This window comes from Epinephelus lanceolatus, chromosome 22, assembly GCF_041903045.1.
Source record: "Epinephelus lanceolatus isolate andai-2023 chromosome 22, ASM4190304v1, whole genome shotgun sequence".
Taxonomy (NCBI): domain Eukaryota; kingdom Metazoa; phylum Chordata; class Actinopteri; order Perciformes; family Serranidae; genus Epinephelus; species Epinephelus lanceolatus.
The window spans coordinates 39,376,991-39,395,601 of NC_135755.1; the positions used below are offsets into that span (position 1 = coordinate 39,376,991).

At 39.7% G+C, this 18,611-nt stretch overlaps 1 protein-coding gene across 1 annotated transcript in view; it reads left to right on the forward strand.

The window, feature by feature from the left end:
* Nucleotides 1-18,611, forward strand: part of sorcs2 (sortilin-related VPS10 domain containing receptor 2) — a 1,194,681-nt gene that overhangs the window by 1,150,395 nt on the left and 25,675 nt on the right. Inside the window, exons 15-22 of the mRNA XM_033609881.2 lie at nt 2,382-2,502; nt 2,629-2,762; nt 4,926-5,045; nt 5,578-5,749; nt 5,839-6,025; nt 14,948-15,081; nt 15,881-16,004; nt 16,487-16,599. Of these exons, the coding sequence (XP_033465772.1) occupies nt 2,382-2,502; nt 2,629-2,762; nt 4,926-5,045; nt 5,578-5,749; nt 5,839-6,025; nt 14,948-15,081; nt 15,881-16,004; nt 16,487-16,599 (1,105 nt within the window). The remainder of the gene's footprint in view (nt 1-2,381; nt 2,503-2,628; nt 2,763-4,925; nt 5,046-5,577; nt 5,750-5,838; nt 6,026-14,947; nt 15,082-15,880; nt 16,005-16,486; nt 16,600-18,611) is intronic.

The window sequence follows — 18,611 nt, forward strand, 5'->3', positions numbered from 1 at the left end:
AAAATGTTGATAGGAGTGGTTTATTATCCTTTAAACTTCCCCCTAGAAGGGACTCAAAATTGGTTTTAGCCACCACCTTTTCTCCATTATCTTATGATATTAAGCAGGTTGTTTTGAAACAGTGGCACATTTTAGCTGGTGATCCTCTCATAGAATATTCTTTCCAGGCCCTGCCTATCTTTGCACATACACGTGCCAGGAATATAAGAGACATTTTAGTCAAATCTGACTGTTACATTCCACCTCAACATTTTCTTTCTCCTTCTAACCTTCTTGTTGGTAATTTTCCTTGTTTTAAGTGTGCCCAATGTAGCGCCATGATTAAAGGGGACATTTTTCTACATCCCCATATGGGCAAAAAGTTCCGCATAACAAACAGAATTACCTGCAAAAGCAAATATGTAGTGTATCTTCTTAAATGTCCATGTGGACTGGGTTATGTCGGTAAAACTAAGCGAGAATTGAAAACAGGGATTTCTGAGCATAAATGTAGCATCAGAAACAAAGATGAGAAATCCCCAGTGGCCAGACATTTTAATTCTGTTGGCCATGATGTCTGCACTCTCAAATTTCAGGGGATTGATATGATCCAGCCCCTTAGAAGAGGTGGTGATAGAGACAAACTGTTATTGCAAAGAGAAGCTAAATGGATACATATCTTGCAAACTGAGAGTCCTCCCTGAGAGACTTTTTTGATACATTTGTATTCAGCATTTTACATTGGTTCCATTTATCCTTGAAGCCCCTAATTTCCCCTTTTGTAATTTAAGGATCTCTCTTTTTTTAGAGACTTGTTTTACCTTAACTGTCCCCTCCATTATTAAGGCTTTCTATTTTATACAATGGATTAGTGGAGCCCTGTAATCATTTTTAAACTTTTCCTACTTTACATTTTTGAGTATTGATATTGGTGTGTATTAGGTTCAGACTACTTAGCTTGGGTTCTTTTAGTCTCTAGTAGAGTTATGTCCCGTGATTTAAAAGCCTTTTTTCAGCCTCTTTTCAGTCACTTTAATTCTCCCCTTTTCCCATTCAGCTAGTCTGAGTCTGAATAACTTGTATGTTCTTATGTTTCAATGTATTTGCATGTTTGTATTTATCAGTCTTGACAATTGTTCTGTGTCAGCCTGTCATTGGCTGCAGCTGCAACACATATGGTTTCTATTGCCTCTCATTATATCTTGCATTGTGATTGGTGCTAGAACTTTACCTATGTTTAAGTTTATAGTTAAGTTTATTTACTTTATTAATCCCCCTGAGGGGAAATTCATTGTTTTCACTCTTGCTTGTCAATTACACACAGGTCCAAAAGACACACACATGCACAAACAGGACCTATACATGCACAAAGTGGAGAGATGTCAGAGTGGGGGGCCCTTGGTCAGGTGCCCCGAGCGGTTGGGGGGTTCGGTGCCTTGCTCAAGGGCACCTCGGCGGTGCCCAGGAGGTGAACTGGCACCTCTCCAGCCACCAGTCCACGCTCCATATTTGGTCCGGACGGGGACTCGAACAGGCGACCCTCCGGTTCCCAACCCAAGTCCCTATGGACTGAGCTACTGCCGCCCCACAATGTATGTGTACATATATATATATATACACAATATGTGTATATATAGCAGGCATTCAGTGTTTTTGTCTCTGTTTGATACACTGAAGAAGGCTTAGGCCGAAACGCGTCTGACCGTGTGTTGCCCTATTAAATTATACATTTTGACTTTTTTGTCTTTTGTGAGTGCTGTTGCCCACAAGTTTTTGCTGAAGGAACAGACTTAACATACTTGCTGTTTTGGAGTTCCAGGTGAACTCATGGAAGACATTACTGTAGGGAAGATGTTTGGTGATGCCAGGCTTCTGAGCCTGGAAGTCACCGTCTGATGAAGCCAAAAGAATTTGGCTTCATCAGATGGTGACTTCCAGCATGCACCGGAGCAGTTTGTAGTTGAGTGTGAAGTGGTTGGAATGGGAGTCAGCATCTTCAAATCTGATGGCATGGTTCTCTTCCAAGAAATGGTGGATTGTTCTCCCCTGGTTGGGAGTTTCTGTTCATGAGGAAGGATAAGAATGGAGCATGAGGTGTGCTGGTGCAGTGTCAGTGGATGTCAGGGATGTCTGTCTGTGTTCAGGTTTAACGAACTACTTAGAATCTGGATACTAAAACTTCAAATTGGTATCCCGTTCACGGTAATGCTGTTTTTATCAGGTCAGTCTGATTCTTTACCAAAAAAAGCACCATTAGAAAACTGCATAAACCTACTCTGATACAGATTAGATTTGACATTTGTAATTATGTTAGTTGGATACAGCTACATGTCGATGTGTGGAGAAGTATAATATAAGAATATGTGTTAATTTTGTATATGTGGTGTGTGTTCTGTTCACAGTGTGTTTGGTCACATCAGCTACAGGTCAGACTGGGAGTTGGTCAAAGTGGACTTCAGGCAGTCTTTCCCCCGGCAGTGCACTGAGTCTGACTACGAGTCCTGGCAGCTTACAGGCCTGCAGGTAATTCACACACACACACACACACACACACACACACACACACACAAATACAGTACAGACACATCATAAACAGTACACATGTGCTTATTTGAAACTGTATTCTCATTTCCCCATGGTCACTCTCAGGGAGAGAAGTGCATAATGGGCCAGGAGCGGAGTTTCAGGAAAAGGAAGGAAACAGCATTCTGTATCAAAGGAAAAACCTACACATCAACTCTTACCACCAAACCCTGTCAGTGCACAGAGAAAGACTTCAACTGGTGAGCACCGCACAGATGAAGAAAACACTGAACAGACTTTAGATTACATTTCCTTGGATTATTGTTTCTGAAAGTTGTAGTAAGATACAGCATAAATAAATATAAATTCTAATATATAATATGTTTTAACTAAATAAATATGTTATCATTTTAAATGTTTATATATTTAACCTTTATACAACCATGAGTAATTCCCATTGAGATTTAAAATCTCTTTTTCCAAGTCAGCAGCTTGAGGTGGCTTTTTGTAATTGTTTTTAATTTGAATCAAGATTTTTGCTCATGGTTTATGGGTTGCTCTTCTGCGCTCCATGCGCCTGGTGTTTTTCTGAAGCGCTCTGAACTCCTTGAGTTGAAAAAACTTCAACTCGGAGCAGAAAGGGGAAAAACATATTTTTTTCCATTGTCCAATCACATGATTTGAGAGGTGGTGGTCGTAGCAAGATTACAGTTGGTAAACAATGGACAAGAAACCCTCTGCCTGTCCATCTTAGGAACTAACTACTAATTACTGTTAAAAGGTTGCAACTTGCAAAACTGTCTGTGTGATCGGGAGCTAAGAGTGCTCTCACACTTGTAGTTCAGTTCATTTGATCACACTAGAAAGAAAAAAATGATACATTTTAGTTTTGGTTCAGTTCCTGTTCACTTTTTTTGCAAGTGAACCAAAAGTAGTAAACATGCAGTTCTACCAACTGACAGGTAACTTGTTGATTGGACAGTTTTGGCGTTTGTCATCTTGCATCATCAGGACCATCAGGACCCATATGGGAAAATTAAATTCTGGTGACTGACAGAAGTTTGTGCAGCAGCACTTCAATGCTTCTAAAATGTTTATATTTCTGTTCTTTGGTTTCACAATGAGCTCATAGAGAAATAACTGATTGTAAGCATTATCAGGCGGCTATTATAAGACTGCAAATCATTGCCATGTTGTAAATAGTGACTAACATAGAGATGGGATGAAAAGAAGGCGTCTTGTACAGTAATGATTCAGGGCTTGATACTGTGGGATCACTGTCACACACTTTTTAATGGACTTTATGAAAAGGCAAAGTACACAGAGTAAGAAACAATGAAGTTTTTTTAATCAGTAAAAATACCCTCACTGACTTGCATGTGTGTTACCATGGTTACCTGTATGCATTAGCATAAACAGGTTATGGGATATACATGGCCTTTATCAGGATCAATGATGAGATGGTGGACAGATTTCACGATCAGATTTATTATTGGTTTAGCTGTTGCTAAAATCACATATCTGCTATCATAAAATCCTCTGGATGGTTCTTTTTTTACACCACAAACAAACTACACCAGAGTTTGTTTGGAAGCAGACTGAGACCCACCTTTTCAAGCAGTCTCAGTTCGGTTGTTTGGTCCATACTGGGGTTTAATTGACAGCTTTCACTGTACTGTATGAACTGTACTAACTGTGCAAATGGACCTGAGTTTGTTTTAACCAAACCAAACAGGTTAGGTATGAAAGGACCGTAAGAACACAAGAGCAAATAGTTCAAACAAACAGCATAAAAATTCACACACAAGAAACAAGTAACAGACTTGTGGACACAATGGGGAGTCACACATTTTTGAAAACAAAAATATGACAAACCTAGTATTTGTATGAAATTAAGGTCTGGCTACTAGCTAAGCAAATCCGGTGTCCAGCGTCATTTGGTGGATGCCCCTCATTGTCCATTTAAAATCATGACAGATTCAGAAACTGCTTGGCTCATTTCTCGCCTCAAATATTTTCAGAATTATTGTCATGATATAAGAGAAAGTTTATAAGCAAGCCTCCAAGCGTCCAATGCTGGAAACTGGCGCAAAACCCTTGCACCCAAAAATACCCCTTTGGACACATACCGTACCACTGTTGTATTGCCCCAGGTGCTTTCACCTTGTCCATTATTTTCTCAGACCACATTTTGTCATTAAAATATATAATAAAATTATAAAATATTTTTATCTATCTATTATTTATATGTCTATACAGTATATACAAAAGATATTTTATATCTTTTATTACATCAAAAATATTTAATTATCTTCGTATATAGAATGCTATGGCGTTAAATTTGCAGGTCAGTATTTTACAATTTTTCACTGTTTCTTTTCTATCATTTCTGTGTGTGTGTGTGTGTGTGTGTGTGTGTGTAGTGACTATGGTTTTGAACGGTCCCACACGGAAGACAGTCGGTGCATCGCTGACTTCTGGCACGATCCAGATTCACCACTGGAGGACTGCCATCTAGGGCAAACCTATGAGTCTAGCACTGGGTCTGTGCATGTGCACAAACACATTCACACACACACACACACACACACACACACTTAAATACATTATTTTTGGGAAACCTGAGAAACAAGAATATTAATTTTCACTGGTGACCAGTGAGAGTAGCTTGATACCAGTCTCATGTCTATGCACTAGCTATGGAGCTCGAATCAACATGTGCTTTACCTAGCTTAGCATAAAGACTGGAGGGAGAGGAAAACAGCTAGTCCATTGCTGTTGAAATTATAGGCACTTCCGCTAAACCTACAAATTTTTGTTTTTATATGTTTGTTTGTGAACAGATCAAATTAATTAGATATAATTTGTTGAGTGAGTTTTAGAGGTGCTGCTAGCTGTAACTTTTGATTTTTAGGCAGAATTAGAGTAGCTTTTCCCCTCTTCCAGTCTTTTTGCTGAGCTTCTTTCTCCTGTTCCGTCATAGACACATTTATGAGATTAATATTGATCTTGTCATCTCCGTCTATTTACCACCTCCAGACTCTTACACTTGCACTGTCCTCTGCTTTGTTTCAGCTACAGGAAGATGATATCTAACATGTGTGAAGGGGGACTAACCAAGCACCAGAGCGCCAAACAACACAGCTGCCCCCTGCTGCCTCCTAAAGGATTACAGGTGGGCATCAAAGGGCAGATGTTGGCTGTGGCGCCTGGTGATGACATCACATTTGTTGTCCACCAGGAACAGGTAGGATAAAAGCTGTTTCTTGTCAGTTCCTCCTTTTCTTCCTTCCATGTTGTTGAAATCTGTTGAAATTTCTAGCTCTTTCCCACCAGGGTGACACCAGCAGTACCAAGTACCAGGTGGACCTTGGTGACGGCGTTCGGGCCATCTACCAGAACCTGACAGTGACGGATGAGCCCATCCAGCATCGCTACAAAAATCCAGGCATTTACAAGGTCACAGTGAAGGCCGAGAACATGGCAGGGCACAACAAGGCCACCATGTACATCCAGGTCACAGGTCTGCCTTCCAGACAGTCACTCAGTGTTTTTATGTGGTGATTAATCAACTATGCATACTTTGTCCTTTTGAAAGATAGCCTTTAGTCCAAATTAAGTCTCAGGTCTTTAAAAAATGAGTCAAATTTATGTCTCAAGTCCTTTTTGAAAGACAAACCTCAGAGTCTTCAACTCAAAAAACTGTTTTGTTTTGGGGGGGTTTCTCTGTCAATGCTTGTTGGTGCAAATACCAACAGCACGATTGAGAAATCATGCCATATTCTTTAATAAAATGGGCATTTAATGCCCAGGTGTAAGTAGTGAATCAAGGCATTCGTATGTGTTGAAAGGTAAAGAGGTAAAGAATGCTCAAAATGAAGGTGCCGCTGTGTGAAAAACCCCATGATGACTTTCTGTCTGTTTGGATCATAGTAGTGTTGCTTTTCATCACTGCTCCTGGTTTTTATTTTTAAACATCTGTGTTCGGTCATATTAAGACAAAGATAGGGCTGTTCCTGAACCTGACATTTTAGCAAAAGCAGCTTAGTGCATGAGGGATCAGATTTCACATATGCATAGGTGGAAGATGAGCTTAAAGGCATACTATGCAGGATTTGTTTGTTACTGTTCATACATTCAAACTTGGCTCCTCCTCCTTGGCTCACTGAGACTAAGAGCAGCAGTGGTCAAACAAGCTAGAGAGTAAATGAAGAAAATAAGCGGACTCAATGAGAACAAAGTGCATCAGAGAAATGAAACATTGTTTTCTGATTGTATTCAGGAGCACAAATTACCACACCCACACCTCCGTACAAACCCTGTAGAAAGCATCAGTCTGTCTGCTTGGCTTCTCTGCTGTGTGTGTGTGTGTGTGTGTGTGTGTGTGTGTGTGTGTGTTTTGTCAACCTCATCCTCAATCAAACAGACACACAGACCTGCAGTTTGCATCCACACAGCAGAGGAGAGTGACAGAGACAGCGATGTCACCTGGTCACTACATTTATGTTGAGTTCCAACCTATTGCTGCTATTGGCTGGGGAATACACACCACTACCCAAAGGTTGACATCCTGGTCATAGCACCGAGACAGTCTGATAATACATCCTCAGGGAGGCTTCTGTGTGCAGCCATACTATTTCTTGACTGCCATTGCAGTTCTCTATAACATCCTCATAGGGCGAATACAGCTCTTCTGTTTATGACTGCAGTTCATTCATTCAGCATCTACCACACACGAAGGACAGAATATTCTTCTGGTCTAAGATACTACAATCTACAGACATCTAAATTTGCCAGCCAGAGGTAAGCAAAATGTTTGTCTCCTAGACTTTTATCAGAAGTCGAAGTGAATATTACATGTTACAGTGTCTGAATCGCTGCCGCAATGCAGGCAATGTTAGCCTTAAAGCCCAAATTCACCATGGTTCTCTATTGCCTGGAGATTATTTCATCGGGAGAACAGCGGATGGCAGCACCAGAGACTGGCAAGCCAGGGCTGGCTAGTATATCACCAGAGCTACCATTCTCTTTTCTTCTGGCCCAGTAGTCTCCCAGTGGCAGGGAATGAGACTGAGAAACCAACCTAGCACTGCGTCATCAGCCCGTTGTTTGGCTCATTTTCTGTAACTGGTGTAGAATGAGTAAAATTTTACGCTGTAATGCTTCATTCACACACTCTTTTCACAGCGTAGGAAAGCAAATTGTTAATATCAGATGAGTGACAATTTCATCCAGCTCATTTTCAGTAACATTAACCAGTGTAATGTTACCATGAAAGCATGGTTGCTTTAGCAAGCTAGCTAGCCAACTACCCAGCCATGGCAGGTTTGTACCAAGGAAAGAGAAGGTCACTTCATCAATTTGACTGAGGAAGAGCAGTGTCTGTATGACACAAGCCATAAATCGTCATTAGGAATTATGCCTACGTGTTAAAATGTCGAACATGTGCCACCACCTTAGCAACAACCTTTAACATTAGATACACGGCAGACTGACTGTGGATACCGCAATATTTAAACGAATTGCCGAAGGAATGTTAATTATGTTATTATGTTAATGTAAATCTGAGAAATAGGAAATGAGACACAAGACACATGATTTCGCACAGAATAAAAAGTGCAAGAAGCATAATTTATCATCAGTGAAACACCTGTAAAAAAAGGTTTGGTTAACATGAAAAAAAAAAACCCAAAACATTTTAGTTTGTTTATCGTTCACATTCTCTGTAGTAAGCTAGTGTAGTACGCCTTCTCATAACAGTGAAAGCCACATCATGGTACACATGGTACAGTAGTGGGCTCTGCATCCCTGACCCCAGGTATGCTTTCTAATCCAATATGTGATAATTGTATACACTCTCACATTCGATGCGTGCAAACACTACTACTACTCACTACTCTATTGTGATGTAACATTTGACTTTTCATTTTAGCTTTTGTGTTGGATTTTCCCTTTCTTTATGGAGAAATTTTTCAGGAGTTTCAACTTCATTTAAAGAAGAATACCATCGAGGGGCTGCTCAGCTAAATGTCTGCTACTCCTCAACAGAAGCTTTCTCTCCATTTTGTGATAAGTATGCAAAATATGTTGCAATTCATGTTGCTTCATTTACTATTGTTGTGTCTTGCAAAAAAAATTGTCATGTTGTCTGTATATCTATACTGTAATTAGTTAACTGTGTATTAGTTTTTTCTTCTTAACATATACTTATAACTTCTGTTTTTAATACAGGCAGCTATGGTGTGAGGATGGTGTTTGTTGTGGCTCAGAGGTAGAGCTGGTCGTCCACCAATCAGAAGATCAGCGGTTCCATCCCTGGCTCCTCCAGCTCCTCCTCTTGAGCAAGATACTGAACCCCAAATTGCTCCTGGTGATGCTTCCATCAGTGTGTCAGTGTGTTAAAAAAACAAAAAACTGAGTAGCAGGTGGCACCTTGTATGGTAGCCTAGGCCACCAGTGTATGAATGTGTGTGTGAATGGGTGAATGTGACTCCTAGTGTAAAAAGCGCTTTGAGTGGTGGGATGACTAGAAAGGCGCTATACAAATGCAGGTCCATTGACCATTTACCACTTTAGTGATGACTATGGGATGGACATACTGGCAAATTTGATATGGCAGACATCATACTCTGCATTAGGGGTGGCTGTGGCTTAGAGGTAGAGCGGGTCGGCCACCAATCGAAAGATCAGCGGTTCTGATACTGCAAATTGCTCCCGATGGCTGTTCCATTGGTGTGTGAATGTATTAAAAAACTGAGTAGCAGGTAAATATTCACAGGGTGCACACACAGTGGCGAGTGTGATGACACAATAAAAATCTCTTGACCGCAGGAAACCACAGGTAAGCAGACTACAACACTCACACTGTATAGTCATTGTCATATGGTAATGCCAAGCAGCTACCGACAAACAGGAACCAAGGATGTGGAAGCCGATCTTGTTGTCAGGGACAGAAGGTTGGTGCAATTACCGGGAATCAAACGAAGCAGGCAGGTCGAAGAGAGTCAAGGTCAGCAATGGGAAATCAGTCCAGAATAAAGTGTTGGAGAGTCTCACCTAAGGGGCGAAGAACAATCTGGCCATAAGTGTCTGTGAGGCTTGGTGTATTTACTGGCTGTGAGTAATAAGGAAGAGGTGAACTGAGTTGTGTAGATGAGGTTGGTGTGAACTGGTGCTGAAGCAGAGCAGGAGAGCAGGGATGCAGAACTGTGACAAAAAGGGAACAAACAGCTTGAAAGTCAGTGCCAGACTTAACAAGTGCTTGTAAAGCTGTTGTTGTTGTTTTTTCTCCCTTTTTTTTAAATTTTATTTTATGAAGGACACTGTTCCTGTAGTTTTAAGTAATTTGAAATGAATATGAACATAACTAAGTATTAGAAACTGGAAATGTTTGCTGTTTCATTTTCTTGTAATAATTAACATATGGAGTAAAGTATACTAATGTTATACGTTGAAAATGGTCATGGAAATTTTGTTTTGTACGGAAGCCGAGAACAGCCATGTATTATTCTTTTTTTTATTTTTTATATATGTATATACTTTATTAATATAAAATAATAAAATTCAATTTTTTCACTCTGTTGTCAATTACACACAGGTCCGAACACACACATGCACAAACAGGACCATACATGCACTAAGTGCATGCCCTCCTGGGCACCTCGGCAGTGCCCAGGAGGTGAACTGGCACCTCTCCAGCTACCAGTCCACGCTCCATATTTTGGTCCGGACGGGGACTTGAACAGGCGACCCTCCAGTTCCCAACCCAAGTCCCTATGGACTGAGCTACTGCCGCCCCATCTTTCGTTATCTTGTGATAACGACTTATTATTTCATTATCTCCATATAACAAAGATTGATTTCTCGTGATAACAAATTAATTATTTTGTTATCTCGACATAACACAGATTGTTTTCTCATGATAATTGTCAAGTCTGATGATTGCGCGCTGGTTAATGTGATTGTCCTGATTTCAGCCTACAAGAGCTGCCACTGGCTGGTCCAGGTGTCCCAGGGAGGTGAAAATGGCAGATCACATTATTGATCAGCGCCTCAGGATGTACTTCAACCAAGGTCTAACACAGGCAGAAATTGCATTGTGTCTTTCTGTTAGAGATGGTATTCAGATTAGTCCTCGTCATTTAAGGAGAAGACCAGCGCGGTTACAACTTCACAGGCGACGGTTAAGTGATCCTGCTGAGATTGTTAACTTCATTAGCAACCAGATAAGAGGACCGGGTCGTCTTCATACCGGGTCGTCTTCATACCGGACCGGACCGGGTCGTCTTCATACCGTCCGACCGCCAGTTAGTCGGACCACAGCACTTCCAACATGAAGCAGTCTGTGCATTTCTCCCTCACTGCGCCGGCACGGACTATGAGGACAGTTGCATTTATCTCATCGACGGGAAATTACATCCATCTGACGATATATGTATGTATGTATATCTGTATAGCCCATCCAACATCGCCACTCACTAGGCTGCTGACTGGCTGCCATAAGATACACACAAATAAAACATTAAGTTCTAACAAATGTAAACTTTATTACATTTTTTCCATAAGGAGGCCAACAGTAGAATTCACAGCATGACAAAGGCAGACAAGAACTACCATAGTTTGAGCGCTATCCTTGGTGCTGAAGATGTCCCAGAGCCAGTTACAGGCAGGGGTTATAACAAAATCACTTTAAGCGCTGTCCTTGGTGCTGAAGATGCAAAAACAAACAAATGTCTATACTCCAAAACTCACTACCTCTGACATGACGAACCAAGACAGTGTACATAGATAATAAAAAAAAACAACATCAGCAGAAAAACAGAAGTCCTGCACACCAACAGCAAGCGGCGATCACCATGGCCAAAATAACGTCGCATATCTGTAACTAGAAAAGCACTCAGAGAGCACAGACTTCCGCCAAGCAGCTTGGATTTCCCGCCATTTTATTATTTTATCCACTTTGCTTCAGCCGATCACCACCAAAATTTTATCACCTGTTCCTTGTCCCATTGGCAACCTTTCCTGAAAATTTCATCAAAATCCGTTCAGAACTTTTTGAGTTAATCTGCAGACAAACAAACAAACAGACAAACAAACAGACAAACAGACCAACGTAGGCGAAAACATAACCTCCTTGGCGGAGGTAATAAAGAAATAAAAACAAGACAGCTGTTGGCAACTAACGCTGTTGCCGCTGCAGCTACTATTAGGCTACTACTGTTATCCAGACTAAATTAAAGGAAGCGAAGATTGTTTAACCTATAATTCCGCATTACGTTGTCTTCTTTCCACAGCAAATAAATTATTTCCTTTTAACGAATGGCTCAGAGAAATGCCGTCTAGCAAAGTTAAATATTTTCACCACCGTTTTAGTTATGGAATAGCCTCACATATGATATTCTCACACACGTAAAACGTGACTGGAATTAATAAAAAAGCAGTAAATGCACTTATGTTATTTGTTTTCTGTATCGGCGTGACGCGCTGTGTTAGGCTAATTGAGTGACTCGCCCGAGCCGTTAATTTGAGTTTGATTTAATTTAATTACACTAAAGTTGTTGAGTTAAACTAACCATACGAGTCCTTTCTGTTTTTATACAATTTATTGCTGCATTTTGAAAGCAAAAAGAGTTAAGCTTTTTGGGGGTTTCATGTTATATCAGGGGTTTCAGCTTGGCACCGTGAACCTGTGTCTCCCATGACCTGTAAAAGTAGCGTTGTGACATAAGCCTCAGTTTCTGTTGTTGGCGAATTGTTACACGCTGATGAATTCGCTGGTCAAGGCTAGGCAAAATGTTAGTACAGGTGAGATGACAGACAGGTGGATGGTTTGTTTCTAACAAAATAATTTCTGTAGACGTGCTGCAAGAACAGATTAATGCTTAATATACATCTGCAGCCAGAGCGCATTACGCTGTCAATAGGATTTATGTGTGGGGAATACCAGAATGTGTTATCCAAATAAGGGCATGTACGTCACAAATAGCAGATGGATGTGATTTCCCGTCGATGAGATAAACACAACTGTCCTCAAAGTCCGTGCCGGCGCAGTGAGGGAGAAATGCACAGACTGCTTCATGTTGGAAGTGCTGTGGTTGGAGTAACTGGCGATCGGACTACTGGGTATGAAGACGACCCAGTCCTGGTTGCTAATGAAGTTAACAATCTCAGCAGGATCACTTAACCGTCGCCTGTTAAGTTGTAACCAGTACAGCCAGTGGCAGCTCTTGTAGGCTGAAATCAGGACGATCACATTAACCAGTGTACAATCATCAGACTTGACAATTATCACGAGAAAACAATCTTGGTTATGACGAGATAACGAGATAATTAATTCGTTATCATGAGAAAACAGTGCACAAAAAAAGAATAATACATGGCCGTTCTCGGCTTATGTAGTTTTGGGTCTTTGAAAAGTCTTTTTTTTTTTTCAATGAAAATGTACAGGAACCCTGATATTTCTATTTTAGTTTTATCACTGAAATACAGCCATTTTATTATTGAGATAAGAATTTACATCAGGACAGTTTAAATGAACTTTTCAGGATAGTTCTGCAATAAATGATGTTAAAGCCTTGTATCATGCTAATGCCTTATATACTGTGTGTCACCTTGTAAACCATATCATAAACACCTTAAGATATGACTGTAAAGTTTTGTTCTCCTAACTGCATTTCTAACATTTTTTTTGACTCAATCCATTACTGGGACCACTACAGCAAACCGCAAACGGGTACCTGATATCCATGAATTCACACACTGACACTGCGACTGAATATTTTTGTAACAATTAGGCCACAATTTTGCACTTGACAATACGCAGTCCGGCTAAATAATAGGCTTTGACCTAGTATTCTTTCAGGAAAATCCTGCATAGTAGTCCTTTAACTAGCAGCTCTTGCCACAGTTACTCAGCTGACTACATTAATTTTAAGTTATAAACTTATTTTTTACTAATTTTAAAGATTTAGTGGAGAGTGCTTTCCATGAGGATAGTGGTGCTGAATGTGCACAACTGAAACAATGACCCAAACACGTGGCTTTAATGTTCAATGTCAGAAGAATACAAAGTTTTTGAAGAATTGAAAGTACCAGTAGACCTAAGAAAACATTAGTTGAGAGTGCACACACACTCATATTGTGCTGTGTTAAACTTAATGGGACACGACAGGTGAAAATATACAACCCTGTTTCCAAAAAAGCTGGGATGCTGTGTGAAACGTAAATAAAAATAGAATGCAGTGATTTGTGAATCCTTGTTGACCTGTAGTTAATTAAATACAATACAAAGATAAAAAATGAATCTTCAAACTGATGAACTTTATGTTTTGAACAACCTGTAGTTCTTACCACCCAGACATCCCACGACATGTCAGTAGCCTGCACACTCTCTTGACCTAAAAATTGTTTGACACCTAAAAGAGATAAAAATGACGAAAATGTCTTGACTATTGAATTTTAGCATACAAGGTAAATCTTTTATCGTTTTTCAGTCAGTGGGGTTTGGAGGTTCTTCTCATTATTATTATTATCATTATCATCCTTAATATACTTTGAAAGATGTCTCTGTCTCTTTGCAGCTTTAAAACTCAAAGAGCTGCTTCCATATGTGGGTTTAAGCATATTATGAAGAACACAAATTTATTTTAAGATTAGATCATTAGGTTTGGCCTCAGATAGTATACTTATCTTATTCAAAATGCTTGTATAAAAGTTCAGAGTCAATAAACACCTCCTGGTCCACTTCTACACAGCCATCCAAAGTGTCATCACCTCCTCCATCACAGTCTGGTATGGTAAACCGGACAGTCATTCAAAGATGAAATTACAACGCATCGTGTCCAAGGCCTCTAAGATCACCAGTTCTGCCCTCCCATCAATCGAATCCATATCCCATCAGTGTGTTTCTAAACGGGCAAATAAAATCATCTCAGACCCCTCTCATCCAGCAAACCATCTTTTCCAGACCCTCCCTTCTGGTAGGCATCTCAGGTCACTTGCCACAAAATCCACCCTCTTTAAAAACAGCTTTTCCCCCACAGCAATACGAACACTCAACTCCCTCCGTTAGCATGCATATGGACTTTATATGCATATATGACTGTGTTGTACTGTTGTGTTTTTTGTTTTGTGTTTTTTTGGTTTCAGGTGTGTCACATTGTGTGGGTTTTGGCTACAGGGCTATTGTTTTCCGCAATATGTTCTGTGGATGTCTGTATGCACTTTATTCATGTATGTCTGTATGTATGTATGCACTTGTTGATGTTGTGACGATGAAGTAGTGTCCTGTATATATGTACCAAAAGCAAATACCACCGACTAAGATTGCGTGGCAATTAAAGTTCTATTCGGTTCTATTCTATTCTAAACAAATTGACACTGAAATGACTTTGACTTGCAATTTAAAGACATTCAAAACTGAAGTGGATGTTTTCTTTTCTAACAGCCCCTCTACAGGAAGTGCACTTGGAAGTGGTTCCAATCACTGGGAGAAACTATGAGGTCAATCTAACAGCCATAGTTCTTCCCACAGAGGCCAACTTGTCCGTCTTCTACTGGTGGATAGGAGACAACCTGCAGGTAAAGGACATACAGCAAACTTTATCTCATAGCATTACCTGACATCAAATCTATTCATTTATTAATTTTTTTTTTCACAAAATTATTCACAAATAAAGCTACATTAGTTTATTATTTTGGCTACAATGGGGCAGTAAAACAAACAATATTATCACCTTATAAAGTTGTTATAGTTAACATATTAGCAAAATAATGTTTGCTATCTATCCAATATTAATGAGCAATATTATCATTCATTTGGAGTCATATTTGTGTCCACCTTGTATGCCCATTATTTTCTCTCCATTTAGCTCTGTTTTTGATTGTTACCTACTCCTGAGAACAATATCTGTCTCTTTAACTGTGAAATGCTCCAGTAGGTTCACTAAATAGTTGCTAACTTTGCCCGTCTGCTGTTTGCTGCTGAGCAGGTAGTGTTTTATGGAGTTTTAGATCTTTTTTCTCTAGAAACAGGTGACTGCTGTGACTGATACATGCACTATGAGAGTTGTGAGAGTGAACCAAAACAACAAATTTGCACCCAGACAACTAAACAGTGAGCTGAAATTCACTTTAAAGCTCTTTAAAGCTGAGGGGAGCTGCAGATCCCACTGATGATCCTCTATAGCTTCATGGCTTGTATGAGCTATCCCTTTCACATTGTCACATTGTTTTCACTTTGTTAAATTATGTGACTGTTGTCAAAACCACTTTCAGTAAGGATGACAGTTTGAGCCCAATTTTGATCTCAGACTTTTCAGACACACCCTGTGTACACAGTTGACCTACCTAACAGCCAGCCTGTGACTTTCTCCTGTAGCCTACGCTGACTCTGCAGAACAGCCTTCTGACTCGTTTCCCAGAGACAGGAGAGGTTTCAGTCACTGTCCAGGCTTCTAATGGCCGAACTATGGTGCAGGATACCAGGACAGTTCAAGTCTACGGTAACAATGACATTTGAAAGAACCTTAATGTAGAGTTGGGTTGATACAGCAGCATATAGAAATTAACATAACAGAAAGCATTTTTCATTATAACATTTTTTTGTTCTTTTCCTTTTCAGAATAGTGGTTCTTAATTGCATAAACGCTGATAGCCCTACATAGAATATAGTAGAAACTCATCAGTTATTGTTGATGAGTGTGTCACACGATGAATTTTGCCAGATTTCTTTTTATAAACAGATGGGCTTGGTTGTTTTAAGAAGCAGTAGTACCAGTTATTGTTTGAATCAGTGCAATAAGGTTAATTTTAATCTTAATAATGACTGGGATCCACTGGGATGACTTGGAGTAATGTAATTTCATTGTAGGTGCATGATCCATATGCCTCTTCACAAATTAATCTGGTTTCCCGTACTCCTGTACATCTTCGTAAGCTAAATGACATACTAATGACTGCTAACCACTCCTCTGTTCTGTCCCAGATAACTTTCAGGTTATCCCTCTGAGTTTTAGCGCAAACCTGGACAGCTTCAACCCAAACATCCCAGAGTGGAGACGGGACATCGGCCAGGTTGTCACCAAAATACTTGTTAAGGTAGGACTTTAAGTTAAGTTTGAAATTATGCTTTCTTTAAGTAACTGCTTATAGCATGTCATGATACCAGAAATTTAGTAGTCTATATGTGAGTGAAATTACATGATTATCAATAAAATTCGATAACACGAACAAGAACAACAATCAAAAAATATTAAATGAAACATAAAAAATAAATCCCAGTACTTACATACACTTCTTTATTAAAACCATTAAAATTCATGTTAAAATACTTCTCCATTGTTGTTGTTGTTCAACACTTGTACATGTAAGATGTGACAGTAGGTCTTTGTTTTAGGCTATTGTGGTAGGACTCCTCCACTGTGACTGAAAAGTGATAATCAATACGTTTTCATGCACAAAATATTCCAGTTTTTGCTCTTATTCTGAAAAAGACAACATTCCCACTAAGCTGCTTACATGGCGAAAAAATTAATGTTCCCTTAATACTCTATGCCCTTGGTCACTAACAGGCGGACCGCGGTCCGAATCCGGACCCAGACACCGTCCTGTACGGACCCGGACCTATAACCAGTAAATTAATAAGGGATTTTAAATTTTGAGGGGACGCTTCTATTTTAACTGGCGCAACTTTTCTAGTCTTTATGGTAACGGTTTAGCTGATCAAGAAATGCACAGACCAACTGCATGCAAGTTAAGCCATCCCAAGAAAGAGAAACAGTTAAACTGTTCAATTGTTATTTATTCATTGTCAAATTGGTTGAGACTGTTAAGTCAAGATGTGTAACAGTTTACAAAGAAAAAAAGAAAATTCAAGCTGTTGCTAAACTTCATTTTATTTTTTCCAAAATTAAGCACTTTATTTTAAGATGCACAATTTTTCAAAAACTATTTAATTTATTTTCTCCATTTTATTTTTAAATGCATATCTGTATAGTTCAATGTTAAGTGACAATTAATATTGTCGAAATGTTTTTGAATCATACTTTCTTTATTTGATGTGACAGTCAGACGTTGATTACTTTCAGATGTTGATATAACTACTAGGCTACTTCAGTATATATCACACTAAATCATATCGCAAGTTAGACATTATGATGTTCCCTATAAAACAGAGGAACCTCTGGAGCTGCTCGTCATTTTGCTTCTTTGCATTAAAATAGGATTTTTTCAAAGTTTGCTACAAATGGGGATATTAGTGTGCATGTAAACATATCCAGTGATTTGTGCAGCATTTTCCCAAAAGTTAAACATTTTTCAACACTGACGACCAGAAAAAACAGCAACCTTGCAGCTCTCAGTGCCTCTTCAAGCTGTTGGCAACTAGTAGTTCTCCAATTGCAAAGAATAAACAAAATATAAAGGCCTCAGGAAAAAAAAATGCTTTTTGACAAGTCAAGGCACTGCTGTTGCTGTAGCTGCACTTGTCACCAATTTTCTTCTGTGCTGGTACGGGCTCTTCTTCTGCTTTTGGCATTTAAAAGCAGACTAGAACACTAGAACAACATTGAGCGGCTGAGTGGGTGGTGCAGGGACGATAACCTGCTCCTTAACACCACCAAGACCAAGGAACTGATCAATGACTACAAGAGAAATAAAACAGACACTGACCTGGAATGCCAATACCACAGCATTAATTAAGAAGGCACAGCAGAGACTCTACTTCCTAAGACTTCTCAGGAGGAACCAGCTCACCAGTGGTTTTTCTACCACTGCTCCATAGAGTGTGGGTTGATATACTATATATGTGTGTGGTATGCCAGCTGCACAGTTGCAGACAGAAGAGCACTCCAGAGGGTCGTCAACAACGCTCAGAAAATTATTGGCTGTCCTCTCCCCTCCATGGAAGAGATGTATAGATCCTGCTGGCTTAGAAAAGCCCAGAACATTCTGTCCCACCCAGGACACCTTCTGTTTGAACTGCCGCCCTCGAGCAGGAGATACAGGACAAACTGGTTAAAAAAACAGGTTTTATCCAAAAGCAATAACTGCATTTAATGAATGCACTAAAATTTGACTGTGGAACTATGTCTGAGTGCAATACAAAGGGA